The sequence below is a fragment of the Equus przewalskii genome, chromosome 1 (assembly GCF_037783145.1).
Source record: "Equus przewalskii isolate Varuska chromosome 1, EquPr2, whole genome shotgun sequence".
In the NCBI taxonomy this organism is placed as follows: domain Eukaryota; kingdom Metazoa; phylum Chordata; class Mammalia; order Perissodactyla; family Equidae; genus Equus; species Equus przewalskii.
In genome coordinates, this window is record NC_091831.1 from 74,618,763 (window position 1) to 74,646,646 (window position 27,884).

Genomic DNA, 27,884 nt, shown 5'->3' on the forward strand with positions numbered 1-27,884 from the left:
CTTAGATGATGGAGTGCTTGTTTTTGTAATGGACAGTTCTACTTAAGATACATAATGGTTAAAGTCCGGAAAGGTAAAAGGTCAAAAGAGTTTTATTTTTTTATTTGCTTCTTTATGGCACCACATTGCAGTACAAACTAGTTGGTCACCATGAAATACGAATCTAAAAATACTACAGGGTCAGAGAAATTACTGGGGCTGACAGGCCAGCCAACCTGAGACCATCCAGGGCAGGGCTGCAAAAAAATATACAGCTCTCTTTATCCCTGGTGTTCAGAAATCTCGTGAGGAAACACTGGTGAATGGGTTTGTGGAGAAAAGGGATTTAAAACATTTTTTTGTGCTGGGAGAGTCTTTGAGGGGATTTCATAGCAGCAGTGAAACAAGGTCACAGAGCCTTGTATAATCCCTTCCCCTGGAGTGTGTGCTGGGACAATGAACAAGATGGCATTTCACTCCTGTGATTAGGTTACACTTTTGCAAAGGTGAGGAGATCTTGTGGATGTAATGAAGATTTCTAATCAATTGCCTTTGAGAAAATCAAATGGGAGATTGTCCTGGGTGACTGACACTTAATCGGGTGAGCCCTTTAAAGAGAGTTTAGGCTTTCCCCGAGCCCAGAGACTACAAATAGCTAGGGCCCATGGGGTTCCATCCTCTTCATGATCTTCCTTTCCAGACCACCTGCACCACGGACTCTCAGCTTGCTCAATCAGCCCTCCCAATCTCATAAAGCAATCCACATAATAAATCCCTTAATATATACATCTCTCATACTGGTTCTGCTTCTCTGGCTGAACTCTGACTGATAAACTTCATCCACAGAAGGATTCAGTGAGCTCATTCTCATGCTTACTGTCATTAAAAAGGATCAGCATAAAAACTATAACTGAATTTCTATATTTTCTGTAAAATCATAGTTGGCATTCTTTTCTAGTATGCTATCAACATCTCTTGAGAAAGGGTTACTGCAAAAAAATTGTTTTGAATTTAATCCTGATTAAATGCAAAATTCATTTCCATTGATAACTTTGTATAACTATTTTGATAAGAAAAAACACTACAAATTCTCCATTTTGCTTTTATTTTTAGATATTTAATCAATTACTGAACAATTGTAATAGATGATCACAGGTGAACAACATATCTTTTCTATCTGCTATTATTATTAAATCTTTAATTTTCTTATTTAAAAAGGCTTTAGTCTTACTACTTAAGTCCAAGGTCTGGATCTGCCACACAACTTATCTAAGGTTCAGTTTCCTCATCTGCACAAGGAAGATTAAAAATAGTATCTGAGCTTCATATGGTTGAACTAGGATTAAATGAGGTAATGCATGTTAAGTTCTTAGCATACTATTTCACACATAACAAATTGTTAACCACTACTCTTATTTTCCTTCTATGAGAGCATGTGTTTTAAAACATCTTAAACATTTTTTGAACCAAGAGTAAAAATCCCAAATAAAAATAACATACTAAAAACAAAAACCATGTCCTAAAAATGTTTTGTTCTTTCTATTTTTGCCATGTGCTCCATAATCCTTGTAATCTCATTGGCGTTCTTATTTGAGGCTGGTCTTCCATCATTTCAATAGCAAAAGGTTTCTATTCCTGGTGCATGGGAGAGGGAAACCTGGAGGAAATCACCCACAGAGGAGTATTTTAGTGGCATCTTAACCTCAAATAATTACATCTTGGGGAAAGTATAATATATGTGTGATTGGCAAGACCTACCTTATGATTAAAACTGACATTTCAACACACTTGAAAGAGACGCTTAAAAGTTCTAGGAGTTGAGTAAGTGAAGAATAGCTCTAAGAAAACCTACACAAATCCAATTGAATTCTTCACTATGTAAAATTTTTTTTTTTTTTTTTTTTAAAGATTGGCACCTGGGCTAACAACTGTTGCCAATCTTTTTTTTTTTTTTCTGCTTCATCTCCCCAAATCCCCCCTGTACATAGTTGTATATCTTAGTTGCAAGTCCTTCTAGTTGTGGGATGTGGGACGCCACCTCAACGTGGCCTGACGAGCGGTGCCATGTCCGCACCCAGGGTCCGAACCCTGGGCCACTGCAGCGGAGCACGTGAACTTAACCACTCAGCCACGGAGCCGGCCCTGTCAAATATTTTCTTTAAGAGAGGACTGACATAATCATTTTCGCAATACATACGTGTATCAAACCATCATATTGTACACCTTAACTTACACAATGTTATATGTCAATTATATCTCAATAAAGCTGGGGAGAAAAAAGGACAAACATAGGTTATATTATAAACTATTATCTACTTTATTCTGTTTATTCTGAATATACATAGTTATCAACAATTGTTGATTCTTCTGTCAAATCCTGAATTTGAGATAAATTATTGACTGTTCACATTAGTGTCAAAGACATCACAATGACAATCAAGGGAAATATTCCTTATATCAACTAGTAAAATAGGTTGGGTTTTTTTGAGGAAGATGAGCCCTGAGCTAACATCTGCAATCAATCCTCCTCTTTTTGCTGAGGAAGACTGGTCCTGAGCTAACATTTGTGCCCATCTTCCTCTATTTTATATGTGGGACGCCTGCCACAGCATGGCTTGATAAGCAGTGCTTAGATCTGCACCCAGGATCTGGACCAGCGAACCCCAGGCCACCGAAGTGGAGCACATGTAAAGATATGGCAAGCATTTTCAACCTTACAGTGGCCAGGCCCTACAATCACTACTATTAATAACTCTTTAAGTTTTCACAACATATCTGTATATGTGAGCGTATTTCTGTGCCATTTATTTTTTCCTGGGATACCAGTTGCTATTCTGTAATTTATTTTCAATAAAACTATGTCATCAAATTGTGGTATGTTAATTCCAGTGCTTTTCCCAAGACCATGTAGTTAGATTTTAACTATTTTTCTAGTATTATAAGCAGCTTCTATTTTTAAAGATATCTTTTACCAAGACAAAATTAGTTAAAATATTATGCAAGAATCATGCACTATTGTGTAAGATATTACACACACACACACACACACACAGAGTTTTAATTTCAGTTACGGTTTTACTTCCCTTACAGAGTCAATGGTTATCCACATACTTCTGAAAATCAGGACTTAAAAACTGAAACACTCAAAATACAGTAGAGAGAGTATAATGCATTCTAAAGAGACTAAGTTAGCCAGAGGCATTAATTTGATTTGATAAAGATTACTATTATTATTACAGAAAAAAATTTTTTAAAGTCACTGTTCTACTTTTTACTAACAAAATGGGAATCTGAGTGACCAGTTGTAGACATTGGAAACCAGGCATTGTTGTGAACATGTCACTTTTAAAATTCTTAATTCATTATATCCAGCCCTAGGCCTAACTAGAAGATGCTAACATGATTAGAGAAAGCTCAAGAGATGACATAGGGGAGTTTCAAAGAACGTGGGAGAAGGCATAGAAAAAGCCCCTTCCTCCCCTTCTTCTGAGAGAAGAGCGAGGCAGGAGAATCAAGTCTCTCTACCCAACTTCAACGCACTGCAAAATAAGGAATTTCTTTCCATTCCCAACTGAATACACCCACACTCCATTTTATCATAAATTTTACTGGCAAATCCAAAACTCTACAATCTGAGACATGTTATTGCCGTTCTTCCTATTTGGGTCCATATTAGTTAGGATGAGGAGCTCATTTGAAATATATACATATTTCATGAGGAATATATATATAAGATACATATATATTTAAGATACTTCAAATACCTTAAATAATCTGAAATACATGCTAGACTAAACTGCAAATGTCACATACCAGAAGGGAAGTCTAAAGACATCGCTCTAGAGACAGAGTATAAAGTGTAGGAACGTTTTGTTCAGATTCATTTGCTTGTAAAAGCCACATGAGTTCAGGGGAATGAAAAGAAGCAATTTCTAAAACTGCTTACTGCAGGGAATATGTTTCATGCATCAGCATATTACAAACATTATAATATGGCTTTAAAATTATGTGTTTCACAGTAAGAGAGATTAACTTAAAATCCATAGAATATAAAATAAGATACAATTGATCTTTACCTATCAAAATTAGCAAAGATTTTTAAGAATTATCTGTGATGAGGCGGCACAGAAATCTAAACTTTCATAGATTGCTGCTTGGAATGGATACTGGCACAAATTTTGGAAGAACACTTTGCCTCCAAGCGTCCGTTCACTGGAGCGTTACCAGGACCCACGGAGTGGCCGGCGCCATAGCATGGCATCTAACATAGTCACAGTCCTCCAGCCTCTAAGAGCTTCCAAACCCAAAAACCTTATTTAAATTTTCATATAATTTAATCAAACAGTTCAACTTCCTAAAAGGAATATACAGAAATATTTAGAGACAAAAATGCTCAATTTATGAGAACAAAATTGAAAATTAAATATTCAAATATAAGGAAGTGGCTGAATAAATCATGATAAATCTATAATAGAATGTTGAGTTATTGTCAAAATTCTATTAAATAAGGAATATAGTAGTATATTAAATAAAAACTAAATACAACATAGTATATAATTAGCCCTATTAAGTATCAAAATATGTACCTATTTGCTAAAAACTGAACTGCAGGGGCCAGCTTGGTGATGTAGTAATTAAGTTTGCACATTCAGCTTCAGCGGCCCTGGGTTCGCTGGTTCTGTTCCCAGGTGCGGACCTACACACCACTTGTCAAGCCATGATGTGGCAGGCGTCCCACATATAAAGTAGAGGAAGATGGGCACGGATGTTAGCTCAGGGCCTGTCTTCCTCAGCAAAAAGAGGAAGATTGGTGGCAGACGTTAGCTCAGGACTAATCTTCTTCTTCAAAAAAAAACCTGAACTACACACACACACACACAGACACACACACACGAGTTGTTTCCGAGTGATGAATTGTACATGATTTAAGTTTCCCCCTTACCACATTTTCATACTCCCTTTTAAGATTTTCTACATGACTATGCACTAAATAAATAGTAAAAACATTAATTTTAGAAATAAATAATGGAAAGAATTACTGTCTCTATCTCATGGAACATAACTTTATTACCTAATCTGCCAATGATTTTAAAATTAAAATTCGACTGTGATTTTAAAAATAAAACGTTTTCTTCAATTGCACCTCCACCTTCACTACCCTCAACCTTGTTATCATGTGCAATTATCATTGTGAATTAAATGAGTGGAGTGTATGCCAGCAAGTTATTAACAACCTGAAGAAGTACCAGGCAGGAGACCAGCTTTAGAGAAACTGAACAGCATGTTAAAACGTACTATTGGGATCCTTGGTCTCTGTGCCTTCAGTGGAAGCTATGACATCACGCAACTGCTAAACCCCAGAGCAGAAGCCCTGAGCAAAGACCAGAGAAGGCTCTGGCCAGTAAAAATTCTCTAAATGCAAGTTATACTCTAACAGTGACAGAATATTAGCACAGATATTTGGAGAAAAATGTTTCAAGGGCTATTGCTTTGGGCAAGAATTTTTATCAAGAGCTTTTGAAAATATTCATAGCTTTTGAGTCAACATTTCCATTTCCAGGAATGCATCCTAAAAAAATAAATCAAAAATGTGCACAAAACACATAAAATGTACACATTCTTGTGTTCAAGGATGTCAGCACATTGGCCGTTTCATTCTTTAACTGATTTTTTTGTTACAAAAGAAACAGGCTTTTATAACAGCAAAAAATCCAAAGATTTGTTTTTCCAAAGTTAAACTAAAAATTCCCCCGCATTGATATTCTTATAAACACTCCATTTGATCTTTCTAAAGTATTCAAAGTTAAAAGATTAGTGTAGATCCTTCCATATTTATCATATAATCACATATAAACATACACACAAGGATTTCATTTTTAATTAAAAAAATAAGATTTTTAAAATTATGACTTGCTTTTTTTCACTCAACAATATTATCATTGCTATCTTTCCTGATCAATATATTCTGATAGCTAATAGCATTTAGCTATCAAATATATTTGGTGAATATTTGAGTCGTCTTCAGTTTTTTGCCACGACAAAGAATAATATTAACTCGCACAGGTTTTATTTTATTTCTGTAAGACAACGCCACTCATTGAAAAAAAAAATAGATTGCTAGATCAATGGCTATATGTATGCAAGAAAGTTTTGAGATATGTTAATATACTTTTCTCATTTGCATTTGCATTTCCATTTGAATAAACTAGCCCCTGTTTTGACAGAGGCATCCATTTACCTCCTGGAGAATTAAGATTGTTATAGAAAGAATGAAAAGAGAAAGACTGTCAGTATTCAGCCTTCTACAGCAACAGTAGGATTTCTGGAGACCATAGGAATAGGATTGTTATAGAAACAGTGAAAAGAGAAAGATGAACTCAGGATTCAGATTTCCACATGCAAGAGTAGGATTTTTGGAGACCACAGTTAGACAACAGAGTCAGGCTGCTGCCTGGGAGCTGACGGAGGGGTCGAGTGATGCTTCATCTGTGTGAGGCCCTGCGAGGTCAAGGGTGCACCTCCAGGCCTCTGCGCCAGCCGTGACAACCCGGGGGTGAATGAGTGAACCAGCCAGCCCAGGATTCCAGGCCTGGGGCTAACTCCTGGTTATTTAAACCCACACTAGTTAGGTGGTTTAGACAGAGATGACCTGGCTTGCACTGGCTCTTCTGCACTCCCAGCACAGTTACTCGGACCAGCAGGTTTTGTTTTATGAATATTAATACTACGTTACTTCAGTTGATACACAGATTTTGTAACTGTTATATCTTCAGTGAATTGCATTCTTTAATACTACAAATATCCTTCTTTGTCTCACTCAGTGCTTTCTTTTGTCTGAATTCCTCCTGAATTTGTTTCTTTTTGGACTGAAATGCTAACAGTGGATAAACTAGCAAATTTCCACTCCTCTGCTTAGTTAGGCTTTAGGAAGAAGCCCACTGGCACCGTGTTTGTTCACAATGAGATCAACTGTGCTTTCTAACTACAGAGATAAGGAGCACCTGCCCACCCGAGGTCTACCAAAGCAGCCCCTTCAGAGTCCCTGGATGGGTCCACACAAGAAGTATAATAGATGAAGACCCTGTCTAAGATTGTCCATTGGAGTTGACCAGCTTTGTCTATTTTCACCACAGGGAATAGCAACTACACTGGCTGTCTTTCTGGGAGACAGAGAACTCTGGGGTTCAATCTCGCGATGAATCAGAGCATCTTCCACCATTCTGTTTACTCCAAAGCAGGAGTCCTGAGAGAAGGGCATTAGGGACATAGACTCAGTCTACAGCGATACTCCTGGTCTCGCCCAAACTTACCTTTATCTATAACAGGGGCAAAGTTTTGCATTTCTGAGACAAAAGCTAATGGTAATTCAACCCCATTCCTATCATTATTCTCACATTTCACATTCTTTATTAAATGAAGGACAGGAATACAGACAATTATCATAAACATGAATACAACAGATGCTTGGCATTTGTCAGTTGAACATGTGCTACTTTCAACTATTCCTGAGACACTTCACTGCTCAGGACATTTGTTCTCTTGCTGAGGCATGGTCAGGAATCCGCTGCATCGCAGGGTTGGTGAGTTAGGAACCACTCATGAGGCACCAGCATTCCCACTTGACTTGGATGTGCATTTATTTTTTCCTATTCTACTCAACATCTGTTTCAGAGAGAGTCTCATTAAAGATCTTAAGTGTTCCCTTAGAGGTTTTATCCTTACAAATGATTCAACATAGTAAGAAGAAAAGTCTCTATATAAGTCTCTCTATATAAGTCTCTCTATATAAGTCTATACATATAAGAGTGGATGTGCAAATGTGCCTTTGAGAAAAACGTTCTGGCATGCTTTAACATCATATGGTCATACAACAGTAGCACAGGAGGAATGGAAGGAAGAGAAACTGGGAATTCAGAAATACACGTAAAACATGCTCACATCATTGCTTTTTGTATTTCTAACAGCAAAGGAAATTCGGTGGAATATATTTACAGGAAATCCAAAATTCTATTTCCTGTCTTACCTTGGAAGATCGGAAGGTAAATGCTGTCGATTTTACATCAGCTTTTTCTTTGTCCATGAGTAGCAGGTTTTTGTCTTCCATGAGACTCAAGTACTTTCCTGTCGTGACATGGCGCAGTCGGAAGGGCTGGCCCCATCTTATGTGGCTTCCACTCCACCTAACAAGAACAGTTAAGACTCGATCCAATGGTATCCACAATCACAGGAGAAATAACAGTTAAAATGTACATGTCAAACAACAAACAAAGGTGCTTTGCATATATTGTCTTATTGAATGTTCTCAAAAACCTTATGATGTTGGTAGTATTAATTTCATTTCACAAATAACAAAACGGTGATTTGGAACGATTAGATAATTTTTAATGTTACGCAGCTATTAGTAAGTAGAAGTGAAATTTAACTCAATGCCTTCCAAGTTTAAATGTGATCCATCCACACTGTGCACTATTCCAGGCAAAGATGACTAGGAACTGTGTTCAAAGGTAATCTCTAATCACTAGTAACAGATATAAAAATTATAAGTTTAATGATACTTTAAAATTTACTAGTTAAAAACTTTTGTTGGATTTGCACAGATTTGAAAAATAGCAGTCTTATACTCAATGCCTAATTATGACTAATTGGAACTCATATTTAAAAACTGAAGTATAAGGACTGGCCCAGTGGTGTAGCAGTTAAGTTCACACGTTCCACTTTCACAGCCCAGGGTTCGCCGGTTCAGATCCCAGGTGCAGACCTATGCCGACTCATCAAGCCATGCTGTCGAAGGCATCCCACACAGAAAGGAGAGGAAGATGGGCATGGATGTTAGTTCAGGGCCAGCCTTCCTCAGCAAAAAAATAAAAGAGGAGGATTGGCAGCAGATGTTAGCTCAGAGCTAATCTTCCTCCAAAAAAAAGTAAATAAATAAAAACTGAAGTACATATTTACCTAAAAAAAGTTTATTCCTATGCTTCAAATTTTAATAATGTGGAACAATGATATCATGAAAAACCGATGAGCAAAAAAGACAAACCAAGAAAATGAGAATTCTAAAAAGGTCAAGGGAAAGAAGGAAAGAAAAAGTGCAATTAACAGGAAATATACACCAAGGTTGCAGAAAACAAGATAAAAAGCAAAGTTATGATCATTAAAATCTGCTTTTAAAAATAATGACTTTCAGATTGGGTAGAAAAGGAGAAACAAGATACAGACTATCCTCACCTTGCACAGTACTGTGTTACCTGAAAGTCCTGCACATCGAAACCATCCACTTGCCACTTGCAGAGTGAAAACAAGGTTCCGAGTTGCATGAATTTCAGTTAACGTGGTAACGTACAAAGTGAGGACCACCTCTTATCGCTGATAAGAAACATGCTAAAAATCAAGTAATTCAAAAAAAGCTAGAAATAAATGATTGGAAAAGACTCACCATGCATATAAAATCAAAAGGAAATAGTGATGGTAAAGTTGATAACAGATAAATTAGAATCCAAGGCAAAAAGCATAAAGGGGATGCTGTCAGGTATTTTAGAAAGGGAAAAGATATACTCTACAAAGAACGCATGTCATGAAGCTTCACATGTCAATGACAAAGAGAAAATGAAACAAAAGAAACACAAGGATGGTTGTTTAAAAAGACAATTACAGTAGAAGCTTTTGTCACTATGTAATGAGTCAAATAGATACAAGTAAAGATATGGAAGATTTCAATATGATTTTGTTAATGAATAAACTTGTTTTAATATAGATTTATTAAAAACTTTTGTAGTCTACAAATTGAGAATACTTTTTTCAAATTCAGCAATCTTAGGAAACCATAAGTCTGTTTTCTGTAACTATACTGCTGTTTTCCTAACCCTGGTTTTTGACTTCAGATATTAGCATGGAGAATTAACAGTAGAATGATAAAATAATAAATTCATTTTACATGGATTTGTTTATAAAGACAACTAATTTGGACAAGTTCCCCAACTAAGTTAATAACCATGTACCAATAAACACTGATAATAACAAAGTATTATCTTAAAAATGAAATTAAAGTTTGTTTAGCAAAAACAGGATATTAAAGCATTTCTAGTCTGCTAATAAACAAGCTGTATTTATTTCCTCCTTATAAACTTAGGTTTATTCTTTGCAGATGTTATGAAAAACACAATTATTTTTAATATTCATTTCCATTATTTGAAGATTTTGAATATTTTTTCCAAATAATGACTCATCTTAATCATCATAGAAAACAACTTCATTTTCAAAATAGTCCAACATTTTGACCAAATACATACTTTTTACCAGAATTTCTAGAGGGTATTCTGGATACCATGTTCAAATCTATTTAACAGAGCTCATACATACAAGCGCTCATTTCAAATCACTAAGGAGATTCTGTTAGAAATGGAATGAATTTGGCCAGTTATTGGCAAAGCATCGTGAAGTCTAGACACTCTTTCTTTAACTTACAGGCACTCGAATTAGCTGGTCTCATATGCTTATAGCCCAGAGGAGGACAAGCCCAGGAGAATCAAGGGGCAAGATAATAATATTTAGTAAAAGCTGGAAGTAGTAATAGTAATGGAGTTACATAAAGCAATTTCCTACAGTAACATATCAGAAAACTGTTCCCTATTTATTATCTATATTTACTTCAAATTACCTTAAAGAGAACGGGGAGTATTTGCTCACTCTTCATGATATGTCAACCTTTGATTTTGTTTATTTGTAACATAAAAGAAAGTGGAATTTGAAATATTCATAATGCTTATTTTTAATTGCAATGATCATTCCCACTACAGAAACTGACATATATCCTACTCACAATGTTCTAACAACTTCGCATCGGGGTAAAACACAGGAATGTGTTTCCTACTATATTTCACTCCCTAAATTAAAACTTGCTTTATTAAAGTGGTCATGATACTGAAAAACTTTTGACAATGTTAATTTTATTTCTTTAAGTATGCAATATAAAATATATAATTATTTGGCTACATAAATTATAACAAATATATAGTTTGGGGCCTCATTGGTGGGAAAAAACAGAGTATCCAAAATATTATAATATAAATATTGACCTTTGGAAATAAAGTTCTGTTATAAACATAGCAGGATCTTGGACTATCATTTCCTAAGCATACAGAAAAATTAGTAAATATGTGGCCACTGCATATAGTAAAATATGTAAATTAAATGCAGTCTAATTTGTACAATTACAATGCAGCCAAAGTAGTTAAAAGATTCAGCAGAATCTGGAATAAAAAAAGAACTTTAAAATAATTGTATTCATTATACATGAACCTCCTGATTTCCTACTGTAGACAGGAAGGTAGAAATGGTATAAATCAAGGGCCACAGAGTAGACTAAAAACACCTCTCTTTACTCTTTTAAACGGTTGAAAAACCACCTGCCCTGTCTTTTGCTGTCAAGTTCCCTTTGGTGTCATCTGGATTCTGGGAGGCAAACATCATAACCACAAATCATAGTACTCTTAGTAACATGCCCCTTTCAACTCTGGTGACGGTGAGACCAGGCCCTTTCTATATACCAGTCATCCAAATTCAAAGTCAAAACAAACTCCACACTTTCTATTTCAAACTTCAAACATCAGGCAACAGTAGAGAAACAGAATCAAGATAACACAGTCTTAGGTGTGCACAGAAAGGTGTGGAGAACAATCCGGATTTATCAATTACAGTTCATCTACAATATTGCTGACAATAGAAACGAAGCCCTGTCAGGTTTTCTGAAGCTCTCATCCCTCCTCTTTTTTTTTTTTTTAATCTATAAATTGAGACAGATTTAGGGCCTCATTTGCTAAAAAAAAAAAAATCTATTTCTTTAAGCACACAATCCTGAAGGGTAGGCATGCCTATAAATCTGAAGACACATCTGGAATCTGTTTTATAAAGGTAACAATACTTCCCTAAATTTCACTTTTATTCACTACTTCTTTTCTCTAATTAAGCTGTCTTTTTATAACACACAAGGTAAAGGAAATATATGTACATATTTAAAGCCCTTTTCCCTAAATTCTCTGCCTAAATAACGAAGCACATAAAAGCTGTTTTCCTTCTTTTGCTTTAAAAGCTTGCCACTTCTTTCTCCATTTCATTAAGAGATGCATTTCTCATAAAATTTTACTTTCAAGTTCAATATTTATCAAGAGTTTTAGTATTTAGGTGAATTTAATCAACTATGTACTTATATGGAAGAAGTTTAATATTTTCAATTAACTAATGTTTAACAAGGTTAGCATAGAAGAACTTTATAAAATTACAGATTTACTATCATAGGAAATATAAAAAATCACTTTAATTTACATACTTTTTTTTTAAAAGATTGGCACCTGGGCTAACAACGGTTGCCAATCTTTTTTTTTTTTTTCTGCTTTATCTCCCCAAACCCCCCCTGTACACAGTTGTACATCTTAGCTGCAGGTCCTTCTAGCTGTGGGATGTGGGATGCCACCTCAACGTGGCCTGACGAGCAGTGCCATGTCCACGGCCAGGATTCGAACCCTGGGCCGCCGCAGTGGAGGGTGCGAACTTAACTACTCGGCCACAGAGCCAGCCCCTACATACATATTTTTGTTGCATAGGAGTATGATAGAGTGAGCAGTAAAAGTCCTTTGATCCTAAAAAATATGATTGGGATAAAATTCTGTCATGGGAGACTAACAGAATACGATTTAAACAAGAAAACGGAATATGCAACTTTTGCTGTTAAAGAAGACCACATTCAAGTACTTTTAAATAAACAAAGATGGTTAGTAAATCAGTGCCATACTTAGGGTCAATGGGATACTTTTAAAAGAGTGGCATAACCACTTTACTTTAAAATATCACTACTTATAATACGCTAAGTCACATTCTATGCATCTCTTTAAACTGATAATGAAAAAATTGCTATGTCAAACCTTAAAATGTTCAAGGATATACAAAGTTTTTCAAAATTATTATATAAGATACATAGGCAAAAACAACTGAAGATCGCTAAACTATTTTAATCATCATTAGATAAGCATTAATCTCAAAATATTAGATCTACAAAGATAACCATTTTATACTAAGATAGTTCCTTATTCCGATCCATGGAGTCTATAATCCTACATCAATAATTTCTTTAAAGCACAATATAATAGGGAACAAATACATGGAAAACTTATTGCTTCTTAGGTAAAGGATTAAACCTTCCAATAATTTCTTTTTAAAAATCTGATATTTTCATTCTATTTAAAATAGTTCAAAATGATAACTTTATCATCAATCCTGCATTTATTTAAAGAACTAAAAGTCAATCTCTAGACAGCTTTCTGAATCATCAAAACATATATACATATAAATATATATATATTCTTATTTCTATAATGAATACCCATGACTCTGTATTGCAATCCAGATTTCTTACTGGGTTTTTAAAGTTTTTGTAAGTACAGATAGTGACTGCCAATGACAACCCTTATACTCTCGTTCATGTTCAAGTTTCCTGTGTACAAGTGCCTTTAGAAGATTAAATCCAGAGTCTGTGTAGGGGCATTAGCCAGCGTGTCCCTTTAAAAACTATGTGTCCTTGAGGCTCCTTGTCTGGGCTAAGAGCCAGCACTCACCATGATAACAGTCCTGGGCTGGGCCAACCCAGCTGGTTTCTCATGGGAGAGTTAGCGCAAAGACCCTCATGTTCTAAGGGAACAAGGAGGCCCTCCCGGGGAAGGGAAGGGGGTTCTGCTCCTTGAAATGCAGGTCCTACAGGGACAGTCCCCCTTGGCAAGCACGCAGCCTTTGTTCCTTTGCCTACGTAAGCAAGCTTCTCTTGGGGTGGTAGCTGGTGCACATTGCCTGTCATCCAGTCGGCCACCACTGGCCCTTCCCTGTATGTAACTCCCAATAAACCCTTATGACTCATTCGCTGTCTCTGGGTCTTTTATTTGGTCTGTTGACAACCTAGCCCACACTGCTCACGTAGATGGGCCTGTGGCAGAACGGTCTGTTAGACCTGAAATGTGTGACAGGCTTGCAAACAATCTGTCCTGTGTCCAAACCTTACATCACTCTGTCCCAGTACACCTTCTGCCAGGAGATGCACAGACTGGGATGAGACGATGCCACAAAAACAAACGAGGTCAAAGACAAAAGCAGATTATATAAAATTATCGCTTACCACCTGGTGAATTTAGGCTAATGAAAGATAAATGAAACAAATAGAAAGGAAAAGATGAGAGAATCTCTCCACCACTTCCTCAGTGTTTCATTTGCTTGTTCACTGTAGTCGTTAGCAAGTCAAGAGCACTAGAAGCATTTTGTACACTTGGCGCATTAGTCTGTATTTAGAAATTCTACTTACGCAACTCTTAGCGTCTCTAGTCTCCACAGGGAACGTGCATGAACAGATACAGCACCACCTTCATAATGAACAGTTCTGTTAAAACAACAAAAAAAACCAATTTTAACGTGTTTCATTCTTGGACTCAATTTTTCAAGCCAATTAAAAGAGAAAAGCAATTGAAAGCCTCTGGATAAACTTGTTAAAGTCATACTTTTTGGAAGGAGACAATATAGCTGGAAATAAAAATAATCAAAATAACAATAATGGTGATCAACATAAGTTTGCCCTGAATAAACATCTGACTTTTAAACATATTCTCCCATTATTTTCTCCCTCTAATCCCATTCGTTCCTTCTCCTTCTCCCTCTCCCCCACCCATCTCTTAACTTAGGTCCATAAAAGTACTCAGCTAAGACTTTAGATGTAGTTTAATATATTATTATTTCAACATACGCATATAATTACTTGCAGTTCTAAATTCTATTCTAGATATTTAAAACATTTTAAAGAAATGTGAGAACACATTAATTTTAATGTTTTAATATAACAATCTGCAAAATGATAAAAGATAGAAAAGTATGAATATCACCAAGAATATAAATATCAACAAAAAAGTCACACACTCACACAAAAAGAAATTTCTTTGGGTGTACATCATACATACCCAAATTCAAAAGCTCTCATAACAATTTGTCAATATGCCCAGACATGAGGTGAAGGAATTTATATACATTGTCCAAATTCGTCTCTGCATCCACTCCTCGAGATTGCTTTAAGGAAACCAAAGCTTATGCACACACCATTTCTTTCCCAAGTACTCACCATCTCTCCACTCTGTGGGATCTCTTTCATCATTCAAACACATATAACCCTGTCCTGTCTTAAATATAATAACATGTCTGACCTGTTTTCCTCTCCTGCCCTCCACTTCTCTGCTTCATTATCACCTCCTCTCAGTTCTCAGTGACTCCAATCTTACTCAGACCCACTTCTCCACTGAAACAGATGTTACAAAGGCCGTGAAATGACCTTCATGTTCCCAAATCCAATGGAAATTTTTTTTTTTTAACACTGTGGAAACTCCTACTGTCTTGACAGTTTTTCTAACACTGTTCTCACCTGCTTTTCCTCTTCCCTTCTTAGATATTCCTTCTCAGTCTATTTTTATTGTGGAACTTTTCAAATACACATAAAAGTAGATATTATAATAAACCCCCATACACCCAGCACACAGCTTCAAAAATGACCAACACACGGCCAATCTTGTTTTACCTATAATCTCAAGTTACCCTTCCACATACAACCCTAAAACCCTAGAGTATATACGTATAATTAGTTTTTATGACATATCCAGTCAGTGTTCTAATTTTCCCAATTGTCCCCAAAATGTCTTTTTTTTGGATGTCTTTTCACATCAAGATCCAAGCAAGACACACAAACTGGTTAGGTGTCATGAATTTCTCTTATTCTAGAACAGATCCCCCTTCCTCTCTTCTTTGTCCTTGCCATTTACTTGTTGAAAAAAACCCGTATCATTTGTCCTGGAGTACATTCTACATTCTGGACTTTGCTGATGACATCCTCCCCGGGCTTTTTGAAACATGTACCTCTAAACTGGTAGTTAGATCTAGAAACCTACAAGCTTGTTTAGGCAGGTTCAAGTTTGATTCATGATCATTTCAGAATTTGTTGCTTTGTACTTCCTATTACATCACATCAGGAGGTAATGATGACTACTGTCTACCTTTTTATGTTTAAATCGATCAGTAGGTTCAAGATCATCCTGATCCATTCACTACAACCTAAGGGTTTTAGGTGCATCAACGACCACTGTCCACAGCAGTGATCTTCCATTGTGGCTGTGGATATAATCATGCCATAAGCTTTTAAAAATCTTGATGCTATGTCTTCACCAATGACCAATTAAACCAAATCTGGAGTCAGGATTTTTAAAAGCTCTTGAGCTGGTTGCAATGGGCAGCCAAGGTTTGTAAACCATGGTCCAGATCAGTTTCTACACAGCAGCAGTGCTGACATTTTGGGCTGGACAATTCTTTGCTGTGGGTGGCTGTGCTGTGCATTGCAGGATGTTCACTGCATCCCTGGCCTCTACCAAGTAAATGCCAGCAGTAGCTGTCCCCCTCCCCCTGCCCTAGTTGTGACAATCAAATATGTTTCTGGGTATTACCAAATGTCTTCTGGGGGGCAAAATCACCCCTAATGTTAAGCCGCCGATATAGATCAGTGGCTGTCAATCTTTAGTGAGTATTAGAGTCACCTTGCAGGCTTGTTAAAATACAGATTGCTGGGCCTCACCCCCAGAGTTTCCAATTTCGTAGATCTGGGGTGGGACCCAAGAATTTGTATTTCTAACAAGGTCTAGGGTGATGTTGACACAGCTGGTCCACATTCTGAGAACCACAGACTAGAACCATTATCTCATTAGGTCAGTAACTCTTGGCCTTGGTTTGTATATTAGAATCACCTGGAAAGCTTTAAAAACTTCAAGGCACAGACAATTCTCAGACCAGTTAAATCAGAATCTCTGGGTATATACTTGAAAAATAATGAATGACAAAATACAGATGTAATGTGTGTGTGTATGTATGTGCATGTGTATATACATACATATATATACACACATACATATATATATAGATACACACAAATACAGATTTTTTAAATCAATCAAACCTTTAACAAAGATCTTGTACTTGGCCATAAAGAAAATTTTATCAGATTTTTTGTAAAAGTAAAGCTATTTACTCATAACATTTTCTGATCATAACCAATAAAATGTGGAAATACTAAAAAGATGAAAAAAATTAACAACTTGGAAAATTTTAAAACTCTCCTAAATAATTCATCACAGGTCAAAAAGGAAACAGAAATTATATACTATTAGAATGTAACGAAGAGAACACTTCATAACAAATCTACAATTTACAGGTAAACTTCGAAAAGTTTTAGCCTGCAATTCCTTAATTATTAAAGAAGAAATAATGAAAACGAAGGAACTAAAGAGTTGTCTAAAGAAATTAAACAGAGAACACAATAAGCCAAGAGAAAATAAAAAGAGGAAGCGATTCCATGACGTGTTGTTAAGTCAGATAATAAGATGCAGGAATGTAAATAATATACATTTTCTGTACAACAATAAATCATTATAAATCTATTATATATGTAGGTACGTAGGGATGTATACACGCAGAAATATCTGTATGAGCATGAAGAAAGTGGCTGAATAATGAACTTCAAGCTATTAACATTAATCGTATAAGAAAAGGCATTTAGGAATTAATCTTGAAAATAAAATAAAATGGATTCTAAGATACAAATAGTATGTTTATGCAAAATTATATATACTATACATAATGAACGATATGAAGAATTACCATTCAAATATTTCACTCTCTTTCAGAACGTTTCCATTATTGATTGAATTCAACAATGAGCTTTTATTATTTATATAAGTAGAACTCTAATGATCTTTTTAATTTAGGGGGAAACTAATATTTAAAAACACAAATATAAACTCAAAAGGAAAGCTGGATCCTCCTTCCTACCTGAAATACTTTTAGCTTTATCTGGGTGACTTTCTTGAATATTTGTCTCCTGAAGGGACTTTGGCTTTTAATTATTTCTCTTTATTTTTTTTAAATGCTTCACTGGCAGCTGTAGAGAATCTGATGACTGCTTACAATGCTTTGTTGCCAACTGCGGAATCTTTGCTGTTATACGGAATTTCCCCATATAAGTACAAGGCCTGTGCAGAACATCAGTGGTTGTCTAATCAAGTCTTCACGGGCTATTTCAGTCTGAAAATTGGCATCACAATAACAAGATGCTAAATAGAATAAGGATCTCAGTCCGTTGCAAACGACACTACGGGCAATCAAACTTATTTAGAAGTTGGTCCACCTGGAGAAGCACACCTGTTCTAAGAAGGGATGGTCCCTTTTCCCTGCCTTGTTTCTCAAGTATCAAATCAGAGTCCAGGAAAACAATTGTTTTAAAGACCAACAATTTATCAAATGGTATTAGCGACCATATTGAAACTCTTACAACTAAATGATGATCTTCATAGCAAGCGCCCTTACCAACAGCAAGACCGAGAAGGTAGAAAGATTCTCTGAGAAGTTAAGCAGACCCATAGCAATAGCACCTTTTGAGCTAATCATCACAGGAGATTTCAGGGCGAATGGCAGCAGTGATGTCAAATTCAAATGGATATGAAAACACAAAAGCACTTGTGTAGCTCTCTGCGCAATGAAGACTGTTTTTGCAATGAACCAAAACAACGTCACAGCTAATGAGAAAAAGGAAAGGGGTTAAAATAACGGGACACTGATATTATTCGTAACAGATTTTTTTTAGACTCTTTCACCTCATAAAGCAGAAAAACTCAGTCCCTATAATTTCACTGAGCAGGAATTTGTTAAATATGTACATCTAAGAACCAACAGCATGTGCCTTATTCAACAGTACTGGGGAAAATCCCAGGCTTTACACTGTAAGCTATGTCTACACAACACATTATCCCCCAATATAACACACTTCATTAAGAACTCATATTTCAGGCTGATCACACAAAATTGCCTGAAGAGGCCCTTTAAGGTTATTCTTTTAATAAATACAAATTCTTCCTATTATGTCATCAATTCCACTTATATAAAGTATTATAATACTGTCCACTGAAATAAAAGTAGTGAGCTATTTTGTATTTTGGGTTATAAAATACCAAGTCTTATCTCAATTGTCAAACTACTTATTTCTCAGTAAAAAGTAGGCAGTTTGACAGACAGGATAGTTCATCTTCAGAATCTGAGACCCAGAGAAAACTGGTCTTCACATACTAATAAAAGCACAAGTCCTTACAAGCTCTTCACAGCCTGACAGTCTGGCATATATTTATAAGAAAATTTAACGGATACACAATTCCAATTAGAAGACTTATGCGCAGAATCATAAAACAAATTATTAATAAAAGATTCAACATTGTAAAGAGAATGCTCCCCCCTGTAATGAAACTACTTTCTTTCATCGTGAGCACTGCCATAGAGCTCCGTCACTCGATGGCACCACAGCTCACATTTTTGCCCCAGGAAGTTAATAAATAACTCCCACATTTGACTGTTATTAACTTTCTGAAGATGTCACTTCTGTGTATGAATTCGCGCAAAGTTGCTTAACTCCTTTGTGCCTCATTTCTTCCTATGTCAAATGAAGCTAATTGTCACTTGGTTACTGTGAAGAAGAAAAGGATGATAGAGCCCGTGCAAAAAACGTGGAAGAGTCCTTGCACAGCAAATAGTAGCTCTGGGGACATGGAGGAGGAGGCGCAGGAGGTGTTATGATCAATGTTTCCATAGAGGGAGTTAAGGACTCCATATTGTTTGTTGAATTGAACTGACAATAGTATCACATGCCTGTTTATATTCAAAGGTATATTAAGCCCTAATTATAAAATTGCTTGCACAACATAAGTAGGAAAGCCATACCTCAAACCACCTCCTTGCTAGCCTCTCCCTACAATACAATGGCCGGATTCTGGAATTCCTTTTCAGCCATGATCTACATACTTCTCTTGCTTCCAGCAGTTCTATGTATCAAATAACGTGATTCACATACAAACCCATATGACTTTTTTTGGCATCTGCTGTAATACATTTTGCAAGTAAAAGGACACTATAGAAAATGTGAGCTCTGAAAACAATGTATACATTATACGAATTAAAAAGATATTTCTTTTCCTAACCACCTGCTCCCTCTTGCAAAAAGTCTACTTCTGAAGTCACCTTTGTCACACTACCTTTGGCTCTCAGCACAGGATTGCTGCATGTCTCCAGGACAGTGGGGACTGACAGCCCATACAAGACTTTCAGTGCCACCACGAAAGGGGGTCTGCAGCAGAGCCTGGCAAGCTTTTCTGTAAAGGGCTGGAGAGTAAAAACTTTAGGTTGCATGGGCCTTACAGTTTCTGTTACACTATTCAATTCTTTTTAAAAAAAGTGCATGTCTATGTTCCAATAAAACTTTTTATATATATATATATATATATAATTATATAGAAAGAGTTTACTATAAGGAGCTGGCTCATGCAATTAAGGAGACTGACAAGTCCCAAGATCTGTAGTTGGCAAGCTGGAGACCCAGGAGATCTGATGGTGTAAGTTCCATGCAAGTCCAAAGGCCTGAGAACCAGGAGAGCCAATGGTGTAGTTCTAGTCCGAAACGTGACAGGTTCAAGACCCAAGAGGAGCTCATGTTTCAGTTTCAGTCCAAAAGCAAGAAATAACTGACATCTCAGCTCAAAACCAGTCAGGCAGGAGGAGTTCCCTCTGATTCATGGAGGAGTCAGCCTTTTTGTTCTATTCAGGCCTTTAACTGATTAGATGAGGCCCACCCTCATTAGGGAAAGCAATCTGCTTTACTCAGTCTATTGATTTAAAGGTTAAACTCATCCTAAAACGTCCTCACAGAAACACCAAGAATAATGTCTGATCAAATATCTGGGCACGCTGTGGCCCAGAGAAGTTGACACAGAAAATTAAATATCACAATAAATAACTGAGAGAAAATTTAACTTATTTATCTTGAATGATGTTTCTAAATCTGGAATCAATATCCACATTGTGAGTAATTCCTTGTTTTTCTTCCCAGGGTAATTACAGATAAATTCACAGTGTTTCAGAGCTCCTGGCTCAGCTCAAAACTCTTCAGTTTGATCAGTGAAGTATGAACAACAGAACTGTCATATATGTGAATTACAAAAAGAACAATTACAGCATTTTCAATCTACTTTTGTTTTTTCAACATAAGGAAACCCTAAAGAACTTAGCATATTATTTTAACACTAAATTGCTTATGGAGTCAATTATTACTGCAGTCCCACAGACACCATTTTTTTCCTCCAAATGAACTTACTTGCTTTTTCTATTTTTTTTTTGTTTTGACACTTACCAAACGACTTTAAAGGAATGAGGATAAAAGATGCTGCTCTTAGAGTTCTCTTTTTTGAACACATTCTGGTTTCATTTTTGTCCAGAGAGAGACTAGAGTGTGTGACAAGTGCTCAACAACAGAAGTGGGAACAACAATAATAAGAGGAAATTTAATCAGTCACGTCAAATTTTGATAATGAATCAATTATACAAGTTAAAAATAGAGAAGAGTGGTTTACCAGCCTCTGAAGATTGCCTTGCCAATTAAAATGCTTATGACATGTTTATGCAGAATTCAGTAGGGCCAAAAAAAAAAAAAAGGAAAAAGCCACAGCAATGAATTTTAGTTACTGCAAAGATACAAAAAATAGTATCAGAATTCTTCATTTTTCCAAATTTAATGTTCAATGAATAAATTATGGGCCACAGAATTAAATTCTCTTTTGAAAAATGTTTTTTTAATCTTAATGAAATAGATTATAAAAGTTATAATTGGTATCCATATGAACTACCACTATTTTTTTTATCAAAAGAAATGTACTGTTTGAGTATAAATATATAGCAGAAGTTATTACTTTTATCCTTTTGTATATATAAATTCATTAATTTAAAATATCATTCAACATTCATAAAATCCATCACAGCAACAGACTAAGGAAGAAAAACCACAGGATCATATCAATAAACACAAAATGCATTTGACAAAATCTGGCATCCATTCATGATAAAAACTCAGTAAACTAGGAATAGTGGGGAACTTCCTCAATTTGTTAAAGATTATCTACAGTTAACATCATATACCATGGCAAGAAATTAGACACCTTCCCCCTAAGATCAGGAAAAAGGCAAGGATGACCCCTTTCAACATTGTAATAGAAGTCCTAGCTAATGCAATAACACAAGAAAAGGAAATACAAGGTATGCAGGTTGAGAAGGAAGAAATAAAACTGTCTTTGTTCACAAATAACATGATTGACTATGTAGAAAGTCCCAAAGAATCAAACACCACCACAACAAAAACTCCTGAAATTAAGAAGCAATTATAAGAAGGTTACAAGGTACAAGACTAATACACAAAGTCAATTGCTTACTTATATACCAGTGACGAACAGGAATTTGAAATTAAAAACACATTTATAGTACCACCAAAAAGAAAGAAAAGAAATTCTCAGGCATATATCTAAGAAAATATGTACAAGATCTACATGAGGAAAAACCACAAAAGTCTGATGAAAGAAATCAAAGAATATCTAAATAAATGAAGAGATATTCCACAAACATGGACAGGAAGACAATACTGTCAATATGTCAGTTCTTCCCAACTTGATCCATATATTCAACTCAATCCCAATCAATATCCCAGGAAGTTAATCCGTTATTGACAAAGTGATTCTAAACTTTATACAGAAAGGCAAAAGGTCAAGAATAGCCAACACAATATTATAGGAGAACAAAGTTGGAGGACTGACACTACTCGACTACGGGACTTACTACAAAGCTACAGTAGTGAAGACATTGTGGTGCTGGTGAAAGAACAAATAGATCAATGGAAGAGAACAGAGAGCCCAGAAATAGACTCATACAAATACAGTCAATCGACCGTGGACAGAGGAGCAAAGGTAATTCACTGGAAAAAGGATAGTCTTGAATAGGTGGAGTACAGGGGATTTTTAGGGCAGCAAAACTACTCTTTATGATACTATGAGGGTGGATATACATCATTATACATTTATCAAAACCATATAATATACAACACTCAAAGTGAACCTAAAAAAAACTATGGTCTTCAATTAATACTAATGTGTCCATATTGGCTCATCAATTGTCACAGAAGTATCACACTATCATACTAACTCAAGGCGTTAATAATCGGGAAATTGTAGGGGAAGGAGGGTGAAGGCTATGTGGGAAGTATCTGCATTTTCTGCTCAATTTTTTCAAAGTAAACCTAAAACTTCTCCAAAAATGAAGTCTACTAACTTCTTTTTTCCTGAGGAAGATTCACCCTGAGCCAACCTCTGTTGCTAATCTTCCTCTATTTTGTACGTGAGCTGCTGCCACAGCATGGCCACTGACACACAAGTGGTGTAGGTCCACACCCAGGAATCAAACACAGGTCGCCGAACCAGAGCACACTGAACTTAACCATTAGGCCACTGGGCCTAGTCCTATTAATTTCTTTAAAAATCATTAAATAGCCCCAAGCTCAACAAATATTAATCTATTAGGCATAAATATATTAGGAAAATATTAGGAGGAAAAAGAAGAGAATGGTTGTAAAATTTAGCCCTTTTATGCTTTTCTTTCTCCAGAATGACAAAATAATACCAAGCTATCTCAAATAACTTTTGGGGCTTCTCTTTACAAAAGAAGGATGAAAGGATGAAAATTTGTATGTGTACATATTATAAAATTAAATAATATTAAGAACTATTATCTTTCTATTCTTTTATACAAATAAAAGCAAATTAGAAGCACAATTATATTTAGTGGAAAAAAAACACTAATTACTTATCCTTCATACTCAAGGCACTTGGTTATAGATTTTAGAAGAAAGAAGAGATCAAGTTTCTAGCATTCACGAATGTACAGTTTGATGTGGTAAGACACAAAGCGAAACCAAAAAATAGGCTATGTGGTAGTGTGGTAAAACTACTATAAAAGGGAAAGAAGGAAGGGAGGGAGGGAGGAAGGAAGGCAGAAAAGAAGGAAGGAAGGGAGGAAGGGAGGGAGGGAGGGGCAGAGTAAAGAGAATAATTATTGGGAAAAGCTCTGGAAAGGTTTCATGAGGGAGACGATACTTGGGCTCACTCTGGATGCCAAGTAGGAATTCAACAGGCAAGGAAAGGAGCAAGGGTATTTCAGATAACGTGGCAGAGAGAGTGAGAAAGCACGTACAATTTTGAAATCGTACTCCCTGTTTAAAGTGCAAGAATAGCCCTGAACGGCTGACAAAGGGGGTGAAGAGATCAAGGAAAAGAGAAAGTGAAGGAAGATTCCTCACCTGCTTTCCTGAACGAGAATCACACAAAGCCTTCAACCCCGTGGTAAGGCATCTGGATAGGAACCGAGAGCAACGAAGGCATCAAACCACAGTAAACAGGAAAACTGCACACTTAAAAGTGAAGGAAGTCCAACAGGAAAGAAGTCTCAGCTATAAAATCAATAGGACTTAAAGGCCAAGGCTTTAGTTTATTGATTAAAAAGGAAGGCAAAAGCAAAGTTTTAAGCACAGTAGACTGGTATGCACAACCAAGTTATGGACTCTAAGAGGGAAAACATCTCTGAAGAATTACACAAGGTTGAAACATTCGAATTGCAGCCCCAAACGAAATTCAGGCAGCGATATCCAGTAAGGACCTGAACATTTATGACAGAGGTTCAGGAGAATGAGTACGTGGCAAAAACATTGGACTTGACAGTAATTCTCATGAAGGTCACGGTCAAAGCCATAAGAGAGAGAGAAAAGAAAAGAATGAAGACACTGAGTTTTAAAGGCACGTGCATCTATGGATGAATTGAGGCGAGCACTGCATTTGACGCAGCTAATCACTCCCTCCCCTGAAAATCTTCTCTCGCTGAGATTCTAGACTACTCTTTCCACGTGCTCCTCTGACATCACTGGCTGTTGCTTCTCAGTACTCTTTGCTGATCTCTCCAACACAGGATCAGTCTTTTTCTTTCCCATATATCCTCATTCCTGAGGTGATATCATCCAGGATTTCTCAGTTTCCTGTTACTGTCCACCTCCCACCCATTTATTACCCCCACAGGCTGTAGGCTGGAAGTCTGGGCACAGCATAGCTGTGTTCTCTGCTCAGGGTCCCACAGGCTGAAACCAAAATGTTAGTTGGGCCTGTGTTCTTGCCTGGAGCTCAAGGTCTTCAGCTAAGCTCATTGGTGACCGGTAGAGTTCAGTTCCTTACAGTTGTATGACCAATGTCCCCATTTTCTTGCCAGCTGCCTGATGGGGACTGCTTTTAGCAACTAGAGGCTGCCCTCAGATTGCCACATGGCCCCCTCCACAGACCCTCTCACAACACAGCAGGTTACTTCTTCAAGGCTGGCAGGAGAATCTCTTTCACACTTTGAATCTCTGACCTCAGGAAGGGCTCAGTCTCTTTTATGAAAGGCTCACCTGATTAGGTCAGGCCCACCCAGGAAAATCTCCATTTTGATTAAATCAAAGTCAACTGATTGGGAACCTTAGTTACATTTTCAATCTTTTCAGCTTTGTCATATAATGTAACCTAATCATGGGAGTGAAGTCCACCCTATTCACAGTCCCACACCACAAAAAGGGAGGTGATTATACACAGCATGTACAGCAGGGGGCGGGGATCTTGTGGGCCACCTCAGAATTCATTCTTCTGCTATTTGTCCTACTCCTTCTAAACTTTCCTGCTTTCTTTTGGATTAAGTATTTTATTATTATCATTATTAGTAGTAGTATTCTGGTTTCTCCTTAAAGTTTACATGTTTTTACTACATTTTCAGTGATTACTCAAAAGATTACAACGTGTTCTTAACTTATGAAAATACAATCTAATTAGTCATTTTACCACTTCCAAGACAATACAAGAACCACCATTCAGTTCTATTTACTCTCCTCCAGACTCATGTGCTACTCTGCTCCCTCTCAGTCTCTGAGAATGCCTGAAAAAAATTTGAGGTGACTATAGACTCACACACATAGTAGGTAATAATACAGAAAGATCCCTTGAACATTCTGTCTAGTTTCCCTTGATACTATGAAAACTACAGTATAATAATTTTTCAATGAAGATACTGACTTTGACACAACTTCTTGATCTTAGATTTCTCTGGTTCTGCTTATTTTCGTGTGTGTGTGTGTGTGTGTGTGTATTAAATTCTGTACTATTTTACCATCTGTGTAACTTCCTGGATCTCTACCATTGGGAAGGTCCTGTACCACAAAGATCCCTCACGTTGCCCTTTTACAACCACACCTACCTCCCTCTCACACCCCTCTCCTGCTTCCCTAACCCTGGACAAGCACTAATCTGTCCCCTATCTCTAAAACTTTATCATTTCAAAAATGTTATAAAAATACAATCATACAGTATGTAACCTTCTAGGATTTACATTTTTCACACAACATAACTTCTTGGAGATTGATCCAAGTTGTTGTATGTATCAACAGGCCATTCCTTTTTAGTGCTGAGTAATATTCCATGCTATGGCTGTCCTACAGGTTGTTTAACATTCACTTGTTGAAGGACACCTGCACTGATTCCTGTCTTTGGCTATTACAAATAAAGCTGCTTTACACTAAATATCTGTGTATAGGTGTTTGTGTGAGCACAGTTTTCATTTCTTTGATTTCATTTATACACCAGGAGTGCAATGGATAGGTCATACAGTAGTGCATGTTTAGTCTTTAAGGCAACTGCCAAAATGTTTTCCAGAGTGGCTGTACCATTTTACAAGCAGTTTATGAGTGATCTAGCTTCTCTGCATCCTCACCAGCACTTGGTTATCCACATTGCTTTTGTTTTAGCCATTCTGATAAGAGTGTAGTGACAGTTCCCCACGGTCTTAATTTACATTTCCATAATGGCTAATGATGCTGAACATCCTTACATGTGCTCACCTGCAATCTGCAGGTCCTCCTGGTGAAACAGCTGCTCGTGCCTTTTGTCCATTTTCTAATTAGATTGTTTGTTTTTTACTGTTGAGCTTTGAGAGTTCTTGACATATTTTTAGATACTATTCCTTTGTTGGACATGTGGTTTGCAAATACTTTCTGCCAGTCTGTATCTTGTCTTTTCATCCTCTGTACATGGACTTTTACAGAACAAAAGCTTCTCATTTTAATGAGGTCCAGCTTATCAATGTTTTCTTTTTATGGACATGCTTTTGAAGTCAAGTTTTAAAACTTCATGATCTCAAAGATTTTTTTCAAAAGGTTTTCTAGCCTCGTGCTTTACATTTATGTCCATGATCAATTATTTGAATTAGTTTTTGTATAAAGTGTAAGGGTTAGGTGGAGGTTCATTTCTTTTTCCTATGGGTGTCCATTTGCTCCATGCGAAAGTCTTTTTTTTTTTTTTTAAAGATTTTATCTTTTTCCTTTTTCTCCCCAAAGTCCCCCGGTACATAGTCGTATATTCTTAGTTGTGGGTCCTTCTAGTTGTGGCATGTGGGACGCTGCCCCAGTGTGGCTCAATGAGTGGTGCCATATCCATGCCCAGGATTCGAACCAACAAAACACTGGGCTGCCTACAGCGGAGCACGCAAACTTAACCACTCGGCCGTGGGGCCAGCCCCATGAAAGTCTTTTAAGTCTGAAGAAAATTCCTTTTCTTCTTTTCTGTCAGAGGCACTCTCTCTCTCCCGTCTGTCCAAGACAAAAAGCATAACAACCTCCTTGGACCTAGTCTTTCAGGAATAAAAGTCAGGATGGGCAGTGCCTTGTAGAAACCCTGAGTTTTCTGCCAAGTCTCAGACCTCCCCTGAGGTGAGAAAGCACAGGGACTGATAACCGCTTGAAGGTGGAATAACACGGAAAATACTGGGCGAAAACATAAATTAAGGTCACAAAAATTACCCCACAGGCAGAATTTTGCATGTTGCCAAGCATGGGAATTGTCTAAGAAAAATCAATAACATACATCAGA

The 27,884-nt window shown here is 36.7% G+C and overlaps 1 protein-coding gene across 1 annotated transcript in view; it reads right to left on the reverse strand.

The window, feature by feature from the left end:
• RYR2 (ryanodine receptor 2) overlaps window positions 1-27,884 on the reverse strand; it is a 689,571-nt gene that overhangs the window by 352,374 nt on the left and 309,313 nt on the right. The window contains exons 11-12 of the mRNA XM_070568189.1: window positions 14,318-14,392; window positions 8,003-8,159 (exon numbers count right to left, since the gene is read on the reverse strand). Of these exons, the coding sequence (XP_070424290.1) occupies window positions 8,003-8,159; window positions 14,318-14,392 (232 nt within the window). The remainder of the gene's footprint in view (window positions 1-8,002; window positions 8,160-14,317; window positions 14,393-27,884) is intronic.